Raw genomic sequence first — 24719 nt, 5'->3', positions numbered from 1 at the left:
TTTGGCCAGCGCGCTTTACGTTTTTACCTTTTTAATATTTTAAGTAAGATTTTTTTGTAATATGTTCTTATTCTTGTGTTTGGGTAGTAATGAATAAATAATTACAAACATTAAAACAATATAAAATTTCAAGTTAGGATTCCAACAAGCATTTCATTGCATTTAGCCATGCTTATGTAGCGAATCTTCGCTAAACTATAGAGAAAAAATATACTTTCGTTCGGCACGAAATTGAAATCCAAATAACGCGTGCACGCGTGTTCGAGTTTGCACCAACTACTTATGGTTTTTCGCTAAAACGATCGCAATTGCCTTCGTTCAGTTCGATTTGTTTATATACGCCCTTTTGACTATAGACAAAGCTCTATAAGAGAATATCCCGTATCTGTAGCAAGAAAATTAAGATAAGAAACTCAACATACATCGCCATGTTAAATATAAGTGTTTTAAACATAACAGAAGGTTAGTTCTACACACAAAAAAGATTGTATTACTTGTCTAAAACGAAAATGTTAACTTAAGGATATTTTTTTTAAAAACCCCTAAAAAAACTCAGTCATCTAGGCACCTAATACAAGTACTATAGTAGGTTAACAGAGTTATCTACACTTGTCTTTAAAGTAAAATTTAATTTTCTGTACTAAAATGTATTTATTTGTTTGAAAATTTGTATATTTCAAGTAGTTGAACATGTTTAAAAAAAAAGTCAATATGCATTTAATTTTCCACAAAGAAATTTGTTCGTTTTTACTTTTGAATATAACTCTGTAGTGTGGGCCCTGAGCCCCGATTACAATAAAAAGTTAACAGTTATCTTTGACTATCTATAGAGTAAAATAGAAAATTTGTACATTTGTTTAAAAATTTAAAGTATCTATGTCGGCAACCTGTAATCGAAAATGTTTTTTTTTTTAGTTTTTGAATATACTTTAATTCATTGAATTGGGTTGTGGTCCCGTGGCTAGTGTCGTGCACTCGTGGATCAAAGGTACAAGGTTCACACCCTACCACAACGTAATTCTCATTTTCTAATAGTGAGTTATTTACGACTCATTTAAAATGGCTACAAAATTGAAATTTTTGGTTAAATCATAAAAACGCAAATCTTTCTTTAAAAAAAAAACCATTACTTGATGGTACATAGGACACTGCAGTTCCAAGTTCAAACCCCGCTCTATAATTGAATTCATTTTTTATCACGTTTGTATTTCCGACTTGTTAAAAATAGACACAAAATGAAAATATTTGAAAAAGTAATTCATAAAAACTCAAATATTTATGTTTTATTTATAAATAAAAATATCATTATTCGAAAATTAAATATTGCAGTGTTACATATAGTCCTAAACGAATTAATGGCGATTGGTATTGGAAATAATTATTCATCATCATAAAACAATTATCCGCACCCAGTGGTGCATAGAGCACAGAATTGTTAAATCAAATGCAGCGTATCTCGATCATTTGTTACGGGAAGGTAATATCATCAATCTTTCGCTTCAGGTGCCAGTCCAGGGACAAAAAAATAATTTAGTCGAAAACACTTTTGAAAACAAATATTAAAGGTCAACCTTCCCGAGAATTTATTCATTTAAACACTTTATATACATATACAGTTTACATACATGTGCATAAGGGCGGACATATTGCCTTTAGGCAATTTCTCCCTTCCTACCCAATCTGTTTAATTTAAGAAAATCAGTGGTATATAAACATATTGTCGGTTTATTCATAATATCTTTCTTGAACAAAACATTGATGGAAATGTTTTTTTTAAGAAGTTAAAATTGACTAAATATCTACACTATACTACGAAAAGAGGAGAGGGTGACAAGGGAAAGAAAGAGGGAAGAAAAAGGAAAAACTTAAATATTCAGGAAGTGACATTTCATACGTGATTTGAATGTTAATAAAGAAGAAGCGTATTTAAATTTATTTCAACAGAGAGGGTAATCATTTTTGAGAAGGGAATATGGAAGTCCAGTCATTTACAGGGCTTATGACCTGTCATTGGCTAGCTTAAGTGGCCACTTTACACATTGTGTAACATTCACTATTCCAGCCAGTCTGCAAGCATTTTAAAATAATCAAACATTGTTGAAGAAGAAGCGTCTCGAACATTAGTGAGTTTATTCCATAATCGAGCAGCTACTACTGTAGAAGAGGAGGCAAGAAAATTAGAACGATGAAAGGGTATTAAAAGGGTTCTCTCGTTGCCAGAACGGAGAGATAGTCCGTGTTGTGATAGAGGTTGGAAGAGCTCTCTCCGATAAACAGGTGAAGTAAGATGATTTAAAATATTTTGAAGAAGTGATACAATGTGAATGTTTCTTCTATGCCTGATACTGAGCCAGTGTAGTTGCGTGCAGTATTAGGTTATGTGATCGAATCTGCAAAGGTTAAAGATAAATTGTATACAAACATTCTGCAATCGTTTCAACTTATCGATCGCCTGTATATTGCAATTACTAGAAAAAAAAACTTTAGTAAACGTTATAAATTGTTTAATTAAATAAAACACGTTTCTTTCGTCTCCTAAGACCACCAATCCTGAAGGATGTTGTTTTTTTATAACTTTACATTCAAAGAGTTTTTTACCTGTGAAATTCGTAGCCGTGGGAGAGATAGGTTTAGAGAATTAGCTTAAGCCAAAATAAGTTTTTTAGTTCATTATTTATGAACGTGTTCAGCACATATCTTCATTAGCGAACTGTGTTTACCATTTATTTGTAAAGTTACTCTAACGATAGTGAAATGTTTCTTTATTTTATTTTAGTAAAAATACAGAGTCCATTTTGAACATACGGGGTGTGGCGTAATGAACGGTTGACCTTATACCCACGTCTAGGGGACATCATCATGGTTCAGAAAATCAAAAATTGTGTTTTGTAAAAGTCTCATAGTTTTCAAGTTATTACTCATTTTTTGACATTTTTAGAAATTTGCACCCCTCGCCACTCTTTTCGGTGGCAACATCGCAAATCAATAAAGGAAATTTTCTACAAAGTGTCAGGACGAGCAGCTATTGGCTGCACAATAAATATCGGCACCTTGAAGGATTAACCACGGGAGTCATATTAAATGATTTTTCTTTATTTTTCTCAAAAAAAAAAACACATTAAAGAATTTATACAATAGTTTCAATATGTCGGTAGAAATATATATGTTTGAAAATGTCTCATTGACATTATGAGGATAACTTTTATTATAACATAATAATATTAATTTATGCTAAGTACTTGTTTTAGTGTATCAGTGTTATTATTGCACATGTTAGGGTGGGTGACGGTGTGTGTATGTGTATGGGTGTGTAAGTATTGCATTTATGTGGCAATGTGTAGTGAATATATTATATTATACATTTGTCAGAAGCCATTTGGAATACGCCTCTCAGATATGAAATCCCCAGTATGCCATATATATATAAGTAGAATAGAAAATATTCAAAACAAATTTATAAAGTACCTTAAATACAAAACCGGTATTTTTTATGTATCTACTCTCACTGCCTCCACCTTCCATGGAATCATTTCTCTACAATACCGCAGAGTGTGTGCGGACCAACTACTGCTTTACAAAATTATGACAGGAATGGTTGACTGTACTAAGCTGCTTGGTTTAATAACAATACATGTGCCAGCCAGGATTTGTAGACGGTACCACCTGTTTCATGTACCAATAAGTAAAACATCGTATGTTAAAAATGCTTTTTTTCGTAGGACTTTTTCAATGTACAATACCAAACTTAAAAATTAAGATTACACAAACATCACTCTGTCAGATTTAAAATTTACACTAAAAATGTATTATGTAACTTAGTAGACATTATAATAATAAATATGTACATCTCCCCTCCCCTCTTCATCCTCTCTTCAAGCATTTTTGACAATTTACAGTAACTTAATTTTCTTAAAATAAATATTTAAAAAATCTTTGATTATTGAGTACATGAAAATAACATTTTTATATGTATAAATTGTATGTATTTATTTGATTTGTAATATTTTCTTTGCTAACTTTGTATACTATGTGGAAATCTGTTATTAGTAGATATATAATTACTGTATTTTTAACTTCAAAACCGTAGAAAGTGAATTCCCGTGTTTTATCCTCTGAAGGTACAGATATTTTAAGTGAAGCCAAGTTCATTAAAAGGCGTAAAGCATATACGAGGCGAGTTTTTTAGGTAAGTACCGTTTTGAAATTCTGCCGCCGTAGCACTGAGGTCAGTGTCCTGCGCATGCGCACACTGTACTTACATATGTCAAAAAGCCACCGACGCCATTGCGGCATCAGTCGATCGTGTTCACAATTGCTTTTGCGTATTCAAAATGCCTCCGCCTAAAGAGAATGCCACAAACTGTGAAATACGCGCAGTTATCCGTTTTCTTAGTGCTAAAAGCGTGAATGCAGTTGACATTAACCTCAAATTTGTGAAGTTTATGTAAAAAACATTTTGAGTGATGGAATGATACGCAAAAAGGTGAGCGCTTTCAAAGATGGCTGAGTGAATGTTCATAACAAGGATCGGTGAAGGCAAACCTTAGTGATCACTGACGATTGGGTGCATTTGGCGGCAAACTTATATCATGACAGAATCCAAAAACTTGTAGTTCTATATGACAAGAAAAACAGTGGTATTTCATGTAAAAATAAAATTGTTACAAAATGTTAACTTATTTTTAAAAAGTATTTTATTTTATTTTTATTTATTTTTTATTTTATTTTATTTAGAAAACATAAAGTCGTACAAAATAAGTACTAAGAACAACAATTTTTTAACATAAAACGACCAATTAAGTTTTCATAAATTAAAAAGTTATAAACATTAAATGTGACAAAAAATAAAAAATAAATAAGAATTTTGAGTGAGAAAAGGATAATTGTTAACATTTGCGTTTTCCATGGAGGTAATAAATTAAAATAAATAAAAATACCGAATGTACACTCCGAGCCATCCACGCACACACATGAACGCACATATAAAACATACACAAACATATACATTACATGCGGCACATATACATAGCATAAACCACTCAAGATGTACATTCAGCAACTATCCCAAATAATCGACCCCATGAAGAAATTTTCTGTACAAATGCAACGTGCAGTTAAAAATGTCTACATCAAAACTGAGTCCGTTATAATTTCTACAGGTACGTCTAATGAATGAATTCGAGGTATAATTGCTTTTACAAGTTGGTACATAAAAAAGGGAATTTAATCTAGTATAGCGAAGAGGACAACGGAAACCATTATTTTGTAAAAGATACGGCGAATCAACTATGTTATGTATTGAAACGGTACTTAATTTTAAAACACCCCTCGTATTAAAGCTCGTTTACTAAACATAATTTTTGATTTTCTGAACTATCATGATATCCTCTATCCATAGGTATAAGGTTATCCATTCATTTAGCGACGCCCTGTATATTAAAAGGAAAAATATGATCATAAAACACAGCAACGTAAAACTTCAAACTAAACAATAAAATGAAAAACACAAACAAAACATAAAGGACAAGCGTTATAGGATTTAGCTTAATTACAGATTAAAAAAAATAGTTGAATATTATTATTACTTTTTAATTATTTTTTAATTAAAGCTTAACCTCTATTTTGAGGCTTGTCAGCTGGTGAGATAGAGGGGATATGGGAGGAGGTAATGATAAATACACCACAACGCCCAGACCAATTGAGAAAAAAACCTTTTTTGGATTTTTTTCTTGCAACTGGCAAGAATCAACCCCCTCTCGATGCTAGTTTTACAGTTAGCCAACTGCGCCACGGCGCATTTGGTTAGATATATTTAGGTTAGTATACTTTTAATATTTATCAAATATAAAATATACATTTGATGAGTAGTGAAAGTATAGATAAATTTATATTTTTTGTTTTTTTTTTGTAACTAAGGATAGCTTCCGTTTTAAGACATTAAAAATATTTGTATATTTGTATAACATATAATTATAGTATACCAGAAGGCGCATAGAATCATGTTTACATACATCGCACAGTGTCCGAAAATCTGACATCCCGCCTGCGCGCATGCGTGAAGTGGCAGCGTCATATTACTAGACTGCGAACAATTTATTATCATAACACAAATATAAATGAATTTTGTGTATTGCTGTATTACGTTTTACCACAACAAATATTTTACTGACTGGACTACAGACAAAATACAGGTACTTCTATTAAACAAACGGAAAAAAAATAATTAAATAATCATCTAGTAATTAAGTAAATTAATACCGTTTAATATTGTACTAAGGTTCATTGATAGAAAGCCGGGTAAAAAAAAATACTACCCTGGCAACACTAAAAAATTGTCTACCTTGTTTTATTTGACAATCTAAGAGATGGTAATATAATCGAATTCTTAATTAATATTATCTTTGAATTCGCTACTTACACATGAAATGTGATTCCACCCTATCCAAGTAGTATTTTGCACTTACAAACGACACACCACGGCATAATTGAATTTAAATCGGCAGTTGCGTACTAAGCGACGTCTATAAAGTAACTAATGGTGGTTTCGTCGGATTCAGTTTGATGCGCGTACGCGGTTTCGGGACTTTTATAATTCTTTGCCTTTACCATTTTGTTTTACTTTTACTCATTTTTAAATATAAAAAAAAACAGACACAATTTATGTTAACATCTAATTAAACGTAGTTATACAGAAAGCAGCCAGTCATAGAAAAGTGAAACTGAGATAATAGCCATTTTGTGAGAAAGTGAATTATAAAATCTACACAATAGTTTGAATGTTTTTGACTTTAACAAACGATAAACTATAAATACATAAGTTTTTTAATATATTACAAACAAGAATCTTATTGTGTATTTGACCAGTTTAAAAGATTTTTTAAGTATCATTAGATTTTTAGTTTTGTGGGTGTTTTCTGCAAATTGAGAAATGCCTTTTTTGTGATCGACACCTTTTTCCGGAGGTGATTAGTACAGTTTTTTATATGGCAGTGGTCTGGCTGTTTTTAACAAAACATAGAATCGACCTTACTGCACCCGGTAACATCAATATATCATTTTTCCGAAATTGTGGACTGGCTGCTTTCTGCATAAACACGTTCAATTCATCAATCAAACTTGAATTGGGTTGTGGTCCTGTGGCTAGTGTCTCGAACTCACGGACCAAAGGTCTGTGGTTCGAATCCCACTCTACCCCAACTTGATTCCATTTTCTAATAGTGAGTTATTTACAACTCGTTGAAAATTGCCCTCAAAATGAAATATTTGGGTAAATCATAAGAACGCAAATTTTTTTTTTAATGTTAAAAAAAAAAAAATCTGCTGGATAAAAAAATTATGTATGTGAAAAAATAACTAAATCAATAAGAATTGAGTTTTTGTTCGAAACCGAATAATTTTAAAAGTCATCAACATGAGTTCTCAAATTCATTAATCTGATCGATTTTAGAAGGTCAGAAGTTGGGAATCAAGGATCTGTTGCCAGGATGGCTTCAAACATTATTTTAAGGACAAAAGATCTTGATTAGGGACCGAGGGAGTGGCGACCGGTAAACCTTAAATCCTTCTGGATACACAATCTGGCCACCCAATCTCAAGGACCGCATTAAACCGAGCCTACTCTGAGACACAGGGTTGCTAAAAAATATATTTATACGTTATGGTGCAAAAAAACATTAGGTTTATGATTTTATACCGACGAGATATTAAAAATACTAAGTTATATTGTTAGCCTTAAAAATTAGAAAATTGATATACTGTGCTTTTTTTACTTTCATGTCTCTCATACGGAGTAATTGGATGGGGTGGAACCTTAGAAAAACACATAAAATCATAAAAAATAGCACAAAAAAACATTACCAATTCTAATCCTTCCAATAATTGTTTTCAAGCAGCTTAAATCATGGATATAAGAAGAGTGAGTGTATAAGGTACAGGTTTTAAAAATTATACACACGTGACAAAACTTATTTATAACTAATCAAAATAGAACCATTCAACTTAACCTTACCTTAAAGTCGGTGTATCCCTCTACGCTCCTAGATAATACAATAATATGGAAGACTTGAAAAGCTTGACCAATGACACCATTAAAAACATGCAAAAAAGTGGACGATGAAAAGAGGTGATCTTGATTACTTCAGCTAAATTGCTAGGAAGCAGTTTTCTGTTTTTTATTCTTTAATATTTAAATGGTATATTTTGTATACTTGTGTATTTGAATATATGTGTATGTGTATGTATATATATACGTGTATTCGGTGTATGAATATACATATGTGCATATGTTTGTATGTATGTGTAATTCTGTGCATACAATCATGCTGCTACGTAAAACTAATTAAATCGTTATACGCACAGATGCCTACCTGTGATGTTTTATTTATTTTTTCTTTTGTCGTATTTTCTTTAACATATTTTTTTATGTAAACTTATGTTTGTACCAGCGGCAAACGGCAGTTTTATTTACGGGTTAAAAAAAATCATTTGTACCTACATAGTAGGTACACAATATAATGTAAGTGATATATACTCTAAGTTGCTATTTTTTCTCTGGTTTTGTATGATACAACAACTCTCATCTATAAAATAATGACTACATTTTGAAAACAAAGGGGAAAAAATAGATAAATTAGAATCATTAGAAATTAATAAAATGAAACTTAATGCAGTTATAATTAACCAACAATTGGAATTATCGAACTTTCCTTTACTTAAACCATTAATTTAATATTTAACTACGCTACTTTTGATTGAATTATTTACTACTTAAATAATATAATTAACATTTAATTAACTATAAAAATGATATATTACATTCCATAAACAAATGTATTATCTCGGTATGTATCTTAAAATATTTCGTCATTCATCTATAGGTATGTAAACTTCCCTGTCAAGAAATCAAAGTATTGTGCTAACTTAACCTGTTGAAATGTGTTTTTCCCACTTTCTTGTGTTCTCTTCATACCTTTTCTCATTTCTCTCTCTCATTTTCTCACTCATGTGTTCTCCTCATACCTTTTAAATAATAAATGCTTGATCCCAATTTCGGTTCGAAAACTCCCAAACATGTACTGTTTAGCAAACTAGTTGTAAATATTTATGTTTTCTGTCCCCTGTTAAAAAACTTATTTGAACTTCTTATCTCCAAAATATTATGTTAAGATTAGTATAAAAACTGTAAACGTTGAAAACAATTCACCAGTCTTGAAGATGCCTACTAAGGCGAAAGCGCTCGTTGGTCAAAATAATAAAAAAGTAAAACTAAACTGTAAAGTGTCATTGATAACTTTATTTATAATTTTATCAAAATCATTATGAAATAAACTCAAGTGACGTAACTTCATGATGCAGTGTATTGATTAATTTAACACATAACTTTTAAAAAAATTATTGAAAAAAACACAAAAATTCAGTCAGTTATAGGTTTTCTCATTACGATTGAAAGGTCAACTGGCCGATTTGTTCTAGAAAAGAATAATGCCAAAAATGATCACGTCGAGCGCCACATGTGTTGCAAATCATATGTCAAAAGTATCATCTCAAACAAATATAGCCCTTAAGAAAAAATGTTTGAAATACTGTTCTCCGAATCGAGAATCTTTAAAGAATTTGTGTAATCTGCAAGTTTACTCAAGGAGAAAAATCCCACCACTGGTGTTCAAAATATAGTACACTTGTTTGTATTTTGAATATAGGAAACAAAAAAATAGAAATTACACCATCAATTGTAATAGAAAATGAAAAGCTTAATGAAGTCACTGAAATTAAATATTTAGGTGTAATGATAGATTCAAAACTTACATTTCACCAAAACGCTAAGATGGTAATAAATAAGATTGCAAAAAAAATATCAATTTTGGGAAGGATCAGAAGATTTATTGATAAGGACTCTTGCAAAACTATTTACAAAGCAATTATTGAACCACTCGTTAACTACTGTAGTAGCATTTTATTTTTATCAAACAAAGAAAACATAGATAAACTAACTGTATTACAAAATAAAGCCTATGGAATCATTTTGAAAAAAACAGATACACGAGGGTAAAGTCGATGGTAAATGAAATGAAATTATCAACATATAAACAAATAATATTTTACCTTACAATGATATTTGTTCATTAAATTATAAACTCTAATAAAAAAAACAGAATTTTGGAAAAAAATGATCGGAACCAGCATGAACACGATCACAATACTAGAGAAAATAACAAAATTAGACTTCCATTTAGGAAAAAGGCAAAGTCACAAAATTCAACTTTATTTAAAGCAATTAAAAAGTATTACGAAATGGAAAAAAATATTTATGAAGAAAAAAACATATCAAAATTTAAAATAATGGTCAAGACATATGTGATAAACAATTTATAAATTAAATATATTTGAAATGTTATTATTGGAACACACATAACAATATGTATGATATGTGTGCCCTACTTTAAGATTTTAATAAAATAAAAAATAAAAATATAAACTGGAGTAATCGGTTAGTTTTTTCGGTCATTGCTGGTGTAAGCGCGCTTTATTAATATTTTTATTTATATTTGGAAAAATACAAACGGTGGAAATAATTAAAAAGAAATAGTAATTATGTGTATGTTTTTCTGTAATTAAAGTTCCCGTAAAACTTTATTATAGATACTCAAATATAATGGCAAGCTGCGCATAATTGCTTCTTTACACGATTTGCCCCTGGTGTAAACTTATAAGAAAAAAAAAATTGGTAAAAAAATAAACATATAACGCGAGTATTTTTCTGTTTCATCAAACCAATGATTGTTTTTTTTACATTTGTATTCTATAACACACTTAGATTAATAATTAAATGCTTTACACTTGAGCAACGCTTACGAATTGTAGAACTGACTCAAAAATCAGTTTTCCGTTCGCTTAATTTAACTTAGTTCGTACATACAAGACTCTTCGTGAAACTATGAATAATTTACTGTGTGACAAGTTTGGCGACAACATTATTTTGCGCAATGGTATTGTAATTGGCCTCAACGATCTTGTGATTTAATGCCATTTGATTATTTACTATGAAACTGCATTGAGTTCATTGTCCATTAAAACAAACCAACAACCCTTGATACATTGGAAGCTTTTTAGCTTATTCATTAAGCATTGTTTTGAAAATGACGCCGGATTTGTTGAAAAAAGTGTCTCAAAATTGGACTGACAGAATGACCTATGCAACTGTCAGTCGCGGTCTGCGGACGTAATTTTTGTCAAGTATCATTTTTTAAAAATGTAAACTTTTTTATTTTTTCTATCACGATTAAATTAAACACGTTCTAATATCAATAATATCATGTTTACAAAAATACCGAATGTAGCCGGTTTGTGATCGTGTGGTTATATCGCGGAATGACAGATCAGTAGACCAAGGTTCGAATACAGCTTAATCTCATGAAGGATGTTCATCGTTTTTCACTTATATATTTTTTAATAGACTATTAAACTAAGTCAACATAAAAAAAAACATGTTTCGTATTATCGGCGCGATTTTTTTTTAAGTTTTGTATTTTTGAAATTACTCCGCGTGTGACGACTCAAAATCTCTTCCACTTCTTCTCGGTGAGTTCTGCTGATTGGTCGGTTGGCTTACCGTTAACCGTAAATCTATCACAACCCTCTTATAATTGATTGATTTGGAAGGACCAGTGACGTCGTTCAAAGTAGTTCGTTTTCATTAAAATCATTAAAATATGTATTTATCTATTTTTTAATTTTTGCTTTCTTATGATTTACCCAAATATTTCAATTTTACGATTATTTTCAACGAGTTGTAAATAACTCACTATAAGAAAATGGGAATCAAGTTGGGGTAGAGTGGGGTTCGAACCTCGGATCTCTGTCTGATCCGTGAGTCTGCAACAGGGCCACAACCCAATTTAAATTTATTTATTATTTTTTCGTACATTTCCAAGAAACTTATATAAAACATGATTTCTTACGCGCGGTAAAAATTAGAGCATTAAATTATCAGGAAAAATTTCTTGAAAATGTATGAAAAAATGATTAAAAATATTCTAGTAAAAACTGCATTAAACGACGTCACTAGATCAAATGAATTAACCAATGATAAGAGAATTGTGAAAGATATCCAGTTTACGGTAAGTTAATGAACCAATCAGCAGAACTGACCGACAAGAAACAGAAGAGAATTTAAAACGTCAAACGCGGAGTATTTCGGAAATAAAACTTTTAAAAAAATTTAGCGCTGATAATACAATAAATTTTAAAAAAAAAAGAAATTGTGTTGTTTAATAGTATTTTAACAAATAAAAGAAAATAAATCAACTAAACTTCTAATTTAACATAATCTCTAATTTTTACCGCGCGTAAGAATATATTTTTATCTTCGATTTCCCGTAGGGTTAAACCACCTAATTTGATTCCCATAACATTCGTCAGAAAATGGAAAAAAAAGAAATATTTGGGTCTATAATAATTTCTACTTCAGCCCCAGGGAGTTGGAATGCGTAATCACGTAATGTAAAAACAATAACTCCGAAAATTTAAAACAAATCTGTGTTTCGTAAAAAAATCAACACATAATCGTATATATTGATCTTGAGACTTGTCTTTGTACATATGTGTACCAGTCTTTCGGTTTAAGATGATAAGGTAGTCTTATAGAGTCAAGATTTATTCAAAGTCACCCTGTCGCTCGCTGAGGCTTTTTAGCCCCTCTTTATGAGAACGATAATTGAATCTTGGCAAATTTCATCCCAAAGATTGTAATAAAGCTAACGTTATATTAAATTTGTCAAATATTAATAAAATTAAGGGCTCCATCTTGGGGTGACAAAATGCATTAATTTCAGGCTTAGAACGAAGTTTATTTAATTCAAATCGCATTAAAATGAAATTGTTTGTTTTTTCTTTCAGTACAAAATTGTACAAGTAAAATATGAATAAAATTGATTTTCATCTCCGTTATTTTATTATGTACTGGCGGACCCAGCAGACGTTGTCGTGCCCGAACGTTGGCTTTCTTACCATTAGCTTGGAAAAATACTTTTCATTAATAAGTAGGTACCTATGTACTTGTTTGTAATTAAATTCCAAAGCTAAAGATTGTTAATATTTTAATAATGAATTTAAGTAAGTATCTAGTACTTGTTTATGGTTGAATTCCAAAACATAAAACAAATATTTTTTCAAATATGGCATTCTTTTTGCAAACGTCAAACTCTGATCGTCTCACTAACAAAGTGGCGTACTTATGTAGGAACACAATTTTTAGTAATGTAGTGAATTCAATGTTATTTTAGTGTAACCAAAAATCCAGTAAAAATAAATAAATGGGTTAAATTATAAAGATTTTATGGAAAGAATCTGATTGAGATCCACAAAAAACAAATGCTGTTTGTAAACATTCAAAAACAACATCTTTTAATTTTTTTGCAAATGCATTCACCTCGAATGCAACCCTTGTAGATCGATGAATAAAATATTTATGCTCCAAACTTTTTTTTTACACATTCGATGAAAGATTTTAATATCTACGAACACGCTCAGCGCAAAGATCTATATTTTTCTGAAAACCGCACGTAAATCGGTTAAGCCGTTTATAAAGAGTACGGTGACATCACACGTATAGAGGAATATATTTTTATTTATTTAATAGCATAATTATACATTTTTACAATTTAAAAAAATAATTCACTTGTTATATTTTTACTAAAACTAAATTCCCACCAAGCCACTTTTTGTAGCTTGTTGGTGAAGATTATATTTATACTGACTTAATAATATTATTTACATTTATAAAAACAATGAATAACAGATAAAAATTAACAGCCGGAAAGATCAGAATAAACATGTTTATACAAATAATAATATATAAATTTATTTTTTAAATACAAGAAAATATATGAAAAAATAAAATATTTACACCTAAGCTACTATTCATATATAAACTCTTGATCGAGTAGCCACTCTCTTATTTTGCTCTTGTTACAATGTGAGTTAAATTTAAGTTCTTTTGGTAATAAATTAAAAATTTTAGGTACTAAATATTTGAGAGTTCTATTTTCATATTTATTACATACTTTTGGTACTACCAAGCCATCATTAGACGTGAAGCGTGTATTATGGTTATGTTTGAGAAGAAACTTGAATGTATTACTATTAAATTGTTCCAAAATGATGCAAAGCCACAGTAGTCCTCGAACAGGCAGAGTTTTGATTGTTTTGTACAGGAGATCATTATTACTTCTTTGTTCGTAAATCTCTGCAGGTACAATTCGCTTAACTATAGAGTACTGTAGACCCTGGATCATTTTAATATTAGTTTTAGTCGAATGTCCCCACGACTTTATACCATATCTTATTATGGATTATACTAAAGAAAAATAAATAATTTTAAGAGTGATTTTAGGCAAAATAAAAGATAACTTATAAAAAGTACTAGTATAAAGATGATATACCAACCATATATTACAAAATAATAACAAATAATTGTATTTTTTAATTAGGGTAACCTCAATGTTACTATCTAACTAATCACTTGTCGTACTTTCATGTACTAAAAATATCCAGTTAGGCTTCTGGTGTTCAAATGCAGCGCTCTAACATCACTAAGTGCTGATAAAAATATATAAAATTGATGATCATGAAAATATAATATCATGAAAAAAAAAATCTTCTTATGTTCATATTAATAATGATACAGTAAAAAAATCGCGATTGTTCGTACAAATTTCCGTTCAACTGGTGTTAACAACGTATTGAAAACGTAGCTGAAAAGTTGACTGCAGCGTTTTAAGTTTCTGCGACAATTCCTCAATAATCAATTGAGGATCTGAATCAACCAGGGATTTTAAGATGTAATCATTAAATTTTGAAGGCCATCCAGATTCACTTGTTTAACTTAGTAGATTTTTCACATACGATTCATTGAATCACTAATAAACGTCAATAAATAACTACTTTATAACAGTTTAACAATGAGCGAATCAAACCTAACAAACCAATTTATTTACAAGTCATTCAAATATATCAAGTCAAAGAAGGAATTGTGTGTTAGAAATACCACATCGTTAAACTAGGCTAGCACAGAGACATGCATATTTTATGGGCCCAAATATTTTTAATCCTTTTTTTACTGATAATATTTCCTTGATTCCAAACTTTCAAAATTTTCCTTCTTTTAAAAAACACGCACTATCCTGGATTCAAACTAAAGATATAGACTCTTTTTTTTCCCTTATTAATTTTATGTTTTTACATTATTATTTTTTTTTTTAATTACTATAAAAAACCCTTAAAATCTTTTAGAATTTTTTTTTCTTTTCTCTTTATGTGACACAAAAATATTAAAACTGTCAATTTATTAAAGGAGCAAAAATTCATAAACATTTTTTTGTTTATTATTTTTTCATGAAAATATGAATTTCATTTCTATGTAATTATCCTTTATTTTTTAATACTCTGTTTTACCTTTTACTGTAAAAAAAAAACAAAAAAAAACGAATAAATTTAAATCAATAACTCTATTTAAATCAATAGACTAAAATCAATTAACTGCCACGCTGTCTTGTCCTGCAAATATTCTTTGACTCTTTAGTACCTCTTTCCAAACAGCCTGTGCTTGAAAATTAAAGAAAATTTTTTTGGTCGTCAAAGCCAGAATTTTAAAAGGTACCTTTTTGTAGAATCGTATGCAGTTTGAGGCAAAATAATAATGATTTTTTGCAGTCTAGTAAAAAGCACAACTAGCATATCTATATTTCTCTTGATGAACCTATTGAAATTTCTGTTCTTATCAAAATCATTAATATTTTAACGTACATAGATCAGTTTTCTTAAATAAATTGAATGAATAGATTCCTTTAAACATATCTCTGATTTTCTGGGATTCATATTGTAAATTGCTCAAACAGCTTTCTTCTGCAGCAACAGAATAAATATTTGCGGCATTTCTCCAAAGTTGTGTACCATAAAAATTTAAAGTACCTATTTCAAAATATAGAAACAGGACGTGCGAATTGAAGAATTATTTTTTCCAGAAGTACTTTGAATAAATAATGTTAGTTTATAGAGAATGCGCATTCTTGAACATATACCTTTTAATATTTCACCGTTTTTGCTTGTATATGTAATTTTTAATACTATTTAAATGTTATTTGTGTTTTTTTCTTTTTATATACTTTTTTTGGCTTGTTTACATAATTTCAATTTTTTCAACGTTTTTGATAAAAAAAATTAACCTGTATTGGGTGTGCGCATATTTTGTTAATTAAAAAAAATGATTTTATTCTGTACTAGTTCAGTATGTATATATACATCCATGTAATTTTTAAACTTTTTCAATTTTCTTTCCCAGATTGCATAATGTAAACATTATTTTGAATTTATTTCCATGCCTAGTATTCTGTTTATTCTGTTATTTTCAAGTATTTTTCATACCCTTTTTAATTTGTAGTATATCATAATTTTAATTTAAAAACGTCTCTAAAAAAATTATTATCTGTATGTCCCTAAATGAGTTTTTTTTTTAAAAACTCCTTGGGAATATTGTACATAATTATGTATAATATGTTTTCAATATAATAAAAAAAATATAAAAAAATGCTGTGGAAGTAACTGCAATAGATCAACTAGCTGTTTCTTCATCAGTAAGATGTCGAATCTTTTTAACAGCGTGGGCTACAAAAGTAAGTCTGTTAGATAAACTAGCTATATGTGGACCTCATTAAAGTGTAGAATATTAATTTATGCCCAAGAATGCAGTAGTCCCAACAAGATCCAGTTATTTGTCTTTAAGGGCCGGTTTTATAAACATCCGTTCGTTAACTTGATACCATTTTTAACTAATATTTGTTATACCGGCCGATTATTGCGTTTTATAAACGTTCGTAGCGTTACGAGCCGTTAAATCTATGGTAAAATGGTTACTGGCCGATTTTGGCCGGTTAAATGCATAACGATCCGTTAAGCTAGGGTTTCCTAGGACAGCGGTGCCCGTATTTTAACGGCCGTAGTGAACGGTGATGCAGTGGACAGCCATCGTAAAGGTGATTAGAGAGTGGTTTCCTAGAAAAACGGTGTTAAATGGTGTTGATAACACCGTTTTCCTAGAAAACCACACTCTAGTCATCTTTACGACGGCTGTCCCAGCTGATGCAGTCATCACCGTTCACTACGGCCGTTAAAATACGGGCACCGCTGTCCTAGGAAACCCTAGCTTTACCTTCAGCGCCGCTGCCGTATTTGATATGACAGTTGTTTTATCACATTGTTATTTGATCAAATCTCCGCCCAATTAACATGCAGATAGTCATTATTTTGGGATTTAGTTGAATTACCAGTTTTATATGTTTTTTATTCTGCGTGGAGGTACAAAATCAACTTTAATCTGATGGATAAATATATTCAGCCGTTAATTTTAAACATTTTAAACATGGTTTATTGATATAAATGTATACTAAAATAACAGATAATAGTAAAAACTATCCACCGTACCTGCTCGCTTTTAATCATTTTAATTTCAATTCATAGTACTCTCAATTCATAGGTCTTTTTTGTGTAAAAACTTCGTTCAAAATTGTCGAGTATTTGCATTTGATATATTTTTTCATTCAATGCGAATGCGCACCGTTCGCATTTGACAGAAAGAGCTTAGATAAAAAGTTTTTCCATAGACAATTGACAAAAAAATATAGAAGCTGCGACTAAAATTTCAATTTCTATGAAAATGTTTACCGGTGACCGTCCGTTAACAAAAATGGTTTATAGAACACAAAACCGTCGGTTATCGTAACGAACGACCAACGGTTCGTTACACTTGCTGAAGTTTGATTAGATGTTTATAAAACCGACCCTTAACAAAGTTTGTTTGGCATTACGTCTCATAAATTTTATTTTATTTTATTTTAAATTTATTTTGTTTATTTCGAACACAAACAGATATACAGGTTAAACTAGTAAAAATAAAAACTATAAAAAATATATACATAGTAGGGCCTGCTATCCAATTATATATATTCATCAAATTATACTGCAAGAAAGCAACAACTATTTAAAGAATAAATATACTATGTATTAAAATAAAAGAAATAATAAAATAATATGGACAAAACAAGGAGATAGTAGGAAGGAAAAGAAGGAAATTGATAAGGAGTGGTGAAGGATGATTGAGAGAAAGTGGGAGTGGAAAATTGCACTTGATTTTATTTATTTATTTATTTATTATATATACGGCCTAAGCCAATTTCAACAGTTACATGTAGAAACATAAATGCAAGAAACTAAACAAAAAGAACATAAAACTATTAAGCAAAACAATAGCAAAACAATAATTGTATACAATATATTCATAAAAACGAAAGACATAAGACTTCGAGCAAAACCATGCCAATGCAACTTCATCCCACACTGCTGAGTCACGAAAAGATCTACGAAAAGCCGGAAAATCTATCCCAAAGATTTCCAAAACGTGTGATGAATTGACTTATCTACACATTCTGGACATTGGGGCATAAAAACCAAAGTTGCTCTTAGAAGATTTTATAAATAGCAGATTTTGACTACCGGTGACTCGGTTGGGAACACGAAAAGAAATTGATTGCAACAGAGATGGGACATCACTTAAAGCATTAAGTATTTTGAAAATGCATATAAGGTCCATATTAGTTCTACGTCTCTCCAATGAAGACAGATTAGGAGATTGCTATATTACAAAATTTTAATATTTACCCCTTTGTAATCCGAGCAACCATGCGACTTTTCTTAGAAAACGGTGTTGGAATAATGATTAAGAGTAAACAAAACGTCTATTCTCTGTTATTCTGAATCAAGCCTATAAGTTCTCTTCCGTACCTTTTATATTGAGTGTTAAATATATCAATAAATCTAATACGTTTTGTCATTTTTCCGTTTAATAATAATTTTATTAAATTATGCCAATTTAACACCATGAAGAAAACATTGTTTATGTCGTCTACGGCCGATTGGTGTCGTCTTATTTTGAATTGTAGCATCTTTTGGGTTTCTATTGTCAGATTTGAGCAATTGAAGTCGAACTCTTAAAGCGTCATTAGTTTTGCTGGCATTCGAACCCTGGTAGAAAAAAATATATACAGTGCCTGATGTGTCTTTTGCCAATATCTGGTTTGAAAATATAACCCTTTACAGTAGTATATTTGTTGATAAAAAGCTCGACCCTTCAACTCTGGAATGACCGTTATTTGAATGAAACTACAGGACATGCCACTTAAATGTTTTTTACTACCATTACGTTTTGAATAAGTCCAAATGTTTGTAGACAGGCTGAATGATAGAGTTGCGGTGATGATGTTTAAATGTGAGCAGAATTGTAAATGTTACACAGTGTGTAAAACTTAAACCAGCCATTGACAGATCATGAGCCCTGTAAATGCCAAAACTTCCAAATCGTCTTCTCAATAATGTTTTATCTCATTGTTGCAAAAGTTTAGATGATTAATCATCTTTCGTTATATTTTAACACGGAACTTTGCAACAAAAGTCAAGGTGAATTTATGTACAAATATTTATTAACACGAAAAACAATCCGTCGAAAAATCAAAAATTTTTTTTTAAAGAATGAATAACGAATATATGAGTTCCTATTAATAACCCAAATTTATTAATTTTCAGATCATTTGCTAAAAGTGACAAATAACATATGATAGAAAAATGGATATTGAGTTATGGTAGAGTGGATTGAACCTCGGAACTTCAGTCCATTAGTTCACAACACTACCACGAGACAACAACCTGGTTCTATGTACAACATACATTAATTATATAAAATAAATATTATAACAACGTTGGTACTTCAAACATTTAAAGTTTGTTTTTTTAAATAAATTTATTTAAGTTTCCATTTCTAAATCATTTAATTTTGGTCTCTTCTTCTTCTTTAATAGGGTCAATTTTAGGTTCTGGAAAGTTGAATGTAGGAAATGCTGTCATATCAGTTCCAGGTTCAACCCCAAAAACAGTCGCCAACTTATCCATTTCAGCCTTTAATTCCTGTTCGATTTCTGACGTAGGATCTACTAATTTTCCATCCCTGTTTAAGAAAATTAGATCTGAAAGCCAGTTACTTTAAAAAAGTCACCATAAATAAATTTCAAAATAAAATAATTGTTGCGTTTTTGTCAAAATGTGAAAAGGGGGTTGTTTTATTTTAATTTTTTTTTCGAACGTTTCGTCCATTTTGACGAAAAAGAAACAATTATTCGTTAAAATAATCGCATATTTTATTGATTAATTTATAAAAAATATTTAAGCCAGGTACTAACGTCCACTGACCCATGACTAATAGACCGATCAACAAAATTTCAAGTTTTTCCAAATTTTGTAGATAATGACTGAATTAAGCCCACTCGGGCAGATGTCAGTAAACTGTGGCTCGCGAGCCACATGCGGTTCTTTAGCCACTTGACCGCGGCTCACACAACATAAGTTTCAGCTTCATTCGATTTAGTTCGTCCACCGCCACCGGTTCTAAAGAACTTTAAGGATTATTGCCACTGAAAGTTCCTACGCTTGGCGAGAACATTGCAAATGCTGTCATTAAATGCATGTAAAAACATCATATTAAACTCGATAAAATTGTTTAAATGATGCAGATGGGGCAAAATACATATATTTTTTAATATTTTGAAGTAAAAACTTAATCACGAGATACGTCTATACCACTGTATCATTTAACAAGAACCACTTTGTGTGCAGACATTTCCAGAATAAATATTTTAATGATTAATATTGTATTAACATATTACAACAGAGATGAAGAACATTTAAGAAAAGGTAATATAGAAGTCTAGGCATCTACAGGGCTTATGACCTGTCAATGGCTGGTTTAAGTGGCCACTTTACACACTGTGTAACATTCACCATTCTGCCTATATTTGAACATCTATATTCCTTCAATTCTTTCATCTGTTGATGTTTGTGAAGTTAAAGAGCTGAAACCTTTATTTATGCGGGTGAGATTCATCTAATTGAATTATTTCACCTACATACTAGGCAACGCCTGAAAATGTTATTTTTTCAATTTCTATACTTCTTCATGGACCAAGTAATTTATCAACAATATTTTGAGTTTGTCCAAATTTTTGTAGACAAGGACTGGATTCAACTCCCTGGGGAGCTGTATATTAACATATTACAACATTAAATGTTCTTCATCTCAGTTGTAATATGTTAATATATACAGCTCCCCAGGGAGTTGAATCCAGTCCTTGTCTACAAAAATTTGGACATTCAAAATATTGTTGATTAATATTGTCATCACAATTTTAGCAAAAACTTGTTATCATCGCCAAATTAAAGAATTTCTAGTTAAAATGGAGAACGAATACGCATATGTTCTGATATCTATACAAGTACGTTATTGTTAAGGTACGGTGCCATTACATAAGTAACAGCTTAAATCATTAAAGAATTAGGCTCTTAAAGGAAATCTAAATTGTTTACTGCTGGTCTTTGGTTCTTTTGACTTATGAGTTTGCCGACCACTGCCCTAGGTAGCTGTTAACATAAACATATTACAACTGGTACTAGAATAATTTAGAGTGCGTCTGGAATTCAAGACATTTACCACTTAAACCAGTCAATGACTGATCGCAAGTCCTGTAAATGTCTAGAATTGCATATTCCCTTTTCTAAAATGATTTTCTTCACCGTTGTAATATGCTTATGTTTTATCTTAATTATTCCCTATGGGTTAAATCCAGTCTTTGCAAAAACAAAAATTTGGACCAACTCAACAAATTGTTGTTGCGAAATAATATTTGGTGCAAACTTTTAATTTCAAATTAATAAAGAGGAATTAAAGTAAATCAAAATGGTTAAAGTTATACGTCATTCTAAATAAAATATTCTGCTTTAAAAAATGTGTTAGTTTTTACGTTACATATTTTATTCCATTTGATTACAAGCTTTCAAAATGGAATGTCAAGTAGATGAAAGTAAGCATTTACAGAATACAGCAGTAAAAGCTGCTCGCGATATTTGCGCAGTGTACGGTAAAGACAATATTAATAACAATAATCATGGGTTATTAACAAAAATAAAAATTACTTTATCTACTACATACACACTTAGGTAATAGATTTCTCAGGATCATGTCTAGTCTGCGTAACTAGGTACAACTTGTTTAAGGCAGACATTTTTATGCTAAATAAACTATATCATTACTACCTACCAGTAAATATATTTTACAGTTGTACAATATTAATTTATACCATTTATTATTTAAGAATATTTTTGAGTAAATTTTCTGATTTTTCACTACCTAAACCCAGTAACTAATTTTTTACAACTTTATATAATTGAATGATGGTTGAAATAAATATTGGAATAATTTATTGTCAAATTACAAAGGAGAATACATTATTGACTAATTTTTTGCAATTTTTTTTCTGTTGTGTCCTCACAACTTGTGTAGAAAGTAATTTTAAAAATAACTGTTTTCATTTTCAGCTCTCAAGTAATATGGCAAATTGTTTTTAATATGATTAATTTATATTTCAAAAGAGATTGATAATTAACTCACGAACTCTTTGACTTGTATTCTTTAATTTTTTCGATAAACATTTTCTGGATGGGGTCCGTAATCGCTTGATCACCACATGCAGATTTACTACTATCTGGGGGTTTCTTGTCACAATCTGAAGATTTTTTTAAAGCGAGGGGCATCACTCTGATATTGCGAGAAATGTTTTTTGCCCCAAGTAAATTTTTCAGTACATTCATGTTGGTCAACATCCTTAAAATAAAAAAACAAAATGAAAAGACAAATTTACATATTTGTCTTCCCCGATTAATATAATTAATTCGCGATAGCGCGCGTAGAAAACGCATTTTAACGCGTATTTGCGTACTAAATACACGCTTACAGAGCCATCTCTTTGTGCGCAATTCCGTTCAAAATACCAGCCCTGATCAAAGAAGAAGTTGAATATTAAAAAATATTTTCAGGCGTTGACTAGTATGTGGGTGAATTAATTCAATCAATTAAAGATCTGACGAAATAATAAAGATTTCAGCTCTCTAACTTCACAATGGTCAACAGACGGAAGAATCGAAGAAATATAGATGTTCAAATATAGGCAGACTGGTGGATGTTACACAGTGTGTAAAATGGCCACTATAACTAGCCAATGACAAGTCATAGGCCTTGTGGATTTCTAGATTTCGATATACCCTTCTCTAAAATATTTTCCCTCTGTTTCAACAAATTTAGAAAAAACTAATAGTTTCAAACGTCTATTTATATCAAAAAGTGTATAGGAGAGAATTTAGTACGAAGTCGGACTATAAAAAAAATAATTAGTTATAGTAACAGCAACAGAAAAGCGCGATTTAAATTATCACAAGTGACCAAGGGATAATTGTTTTAAAATACTTATTGATGCAGTATTGATATAATAATTTTAAACCAAAGATTATGTAAAACATTTTTTTTTAAACTTCACCTTTAGAAATTGCTTGACGTATTTACAGACGATCTAGTTTTGTTACGAGAACACATTTGAAATATTCCACAGACAATTAATGATTTAACATAGAATAAAGTACTTAACTGATTAAATTATATTTATATCACAACTATCATTATTTTCTTTTTGGCACCCAGTGGTGCATGAACTCATTGCATGAACTCTAAAAATGCCCTGATAAAAAATGTGGTATGAGTGAAACTGACAGGAATACCCTTGGTCTTTTAAAAGGTTTTTAGGGCTGTGCATTTTAAATTTAAGTTTTAAATTCTGTATTTCAGGTTTAAACTTTTGTAACTTCCATTAATGTTACAAAGCTAAATATTTTATGAGTGAAATCATAATTTTTTTAAAATGAGTAACAAAAAAATTCCAGGAAAAACCTTCCCTAAATTAAAAAAAAAAAAAACCCGATCAGATCGAAAATTTTCAAACACCTATTAAAAAAATCAAAACTCGAAAACTACGCAAAATTGCGGAACATACATAGGGGCGATTTGGATACCCTTCAATATGAGGCACTTAAATTTTATGCATTAAGGATGAGCTGATTTTTAGCCATCCACTCACCTATTTTTCCAATGCACGAGTGATGGCTAATTGTAAATTGTCTTTATCAATTGGCTTACAGAAAAAGAATATTTGAGTATCATCAGCATAACAATGAGCCTATAATCCGCAAGATTTAATTATTTTTTCCACATCTTTTGTATATAGGAGATAAAACAATGGGGATAAAATAATGTATGAAAAAATGTGGCGTGGTCAAAAAATAAACGATAAGCTTAGTATGGTTATCCTAGGTCATAATTATATTTATAAGTAACCTTATTCTTATGCCGGGTATAAAAAGTTACACGGGGTATAGTTATTCCTCGGTATAAGCTTGGTATATGAACATTTAAGTAGGGTCCTAGGTCGCAGAGTTTGTAAAAAAATATTCGCGGAATCTAATAATGTCATCTTGGAGTAAAAATGAACATGAAAATTCATTGGATTTCCCCTGCCACCAAGCCTCATGCTTTTGGTGTGTTTGGAAATCAGAACGGTGTATATATTTATGATACTTTACAATTTACGACTTCCTAAAAGTTTACGAGTGTTTATGTTCCGCGAAGTATTTCCGTTCGTTTTCCTGTGGAACTGCTCAACTCCGCAGAAGTTTGCTAAGCGTTGGTTAGCGAAATAATAAATAATTCAGTATACAAGAAACAATTCTTTGAAGATCTTGTA

The 24719-nt window shown here is 30.4% G+C and overlaps 1 protein-coding gene across 1 annotated transcript; it reads right to left on the bottom strand.

Moving 5' to 3' along the window:
* Positions 1 to 19504: 19504 nt before the first annotated feature.
* Positions 19505 to 23507, bottom strand: LOC148281562 (ATP synthase-coupling factor 6, mitochondrial-like). Its single transcript, XM_088226520.1, has 3 exons — positions 23463 to 23507; positions 22541 to 22753; positions 19505 to 20047 (listed from the first exon to the last, which is right to left on the bottom strand). The coding sequence occupies exons 2-3, from the start codon at positions 22750 to 22752 to the stop codon at positions 19867 to 19869; spliced, it is 393 nt and encodes a 130-aa protein (XP_088082646.1). The 5' UTR covers position 22753; positions 23463 to 23507; the 3' UTR covers positions 19505 to 19866.
* Positions 23508 to 24719: the final 1212 nt, after the last annotated feature.

Source organism: Micrasema longulum, unplaced genomic scaffold (assembly GCF_059751315.1).
Source record: "Micrasema longulum isolate JH-2025_06_02 unplaced genomic scaffold, ASM5975131v1 h1tg000436l, whole genome shotgun sequence".
NCBI lineage: Eukaryota > Metazoa > Arthropoda > Insecta > Trichoptera > Brachycentridae > Micrasema > Micrasema longulum.
Note: the sequence above shows the minus strand (reverse complement) of the source record. Positions and strands in the feature narration are given on the sequence as shown.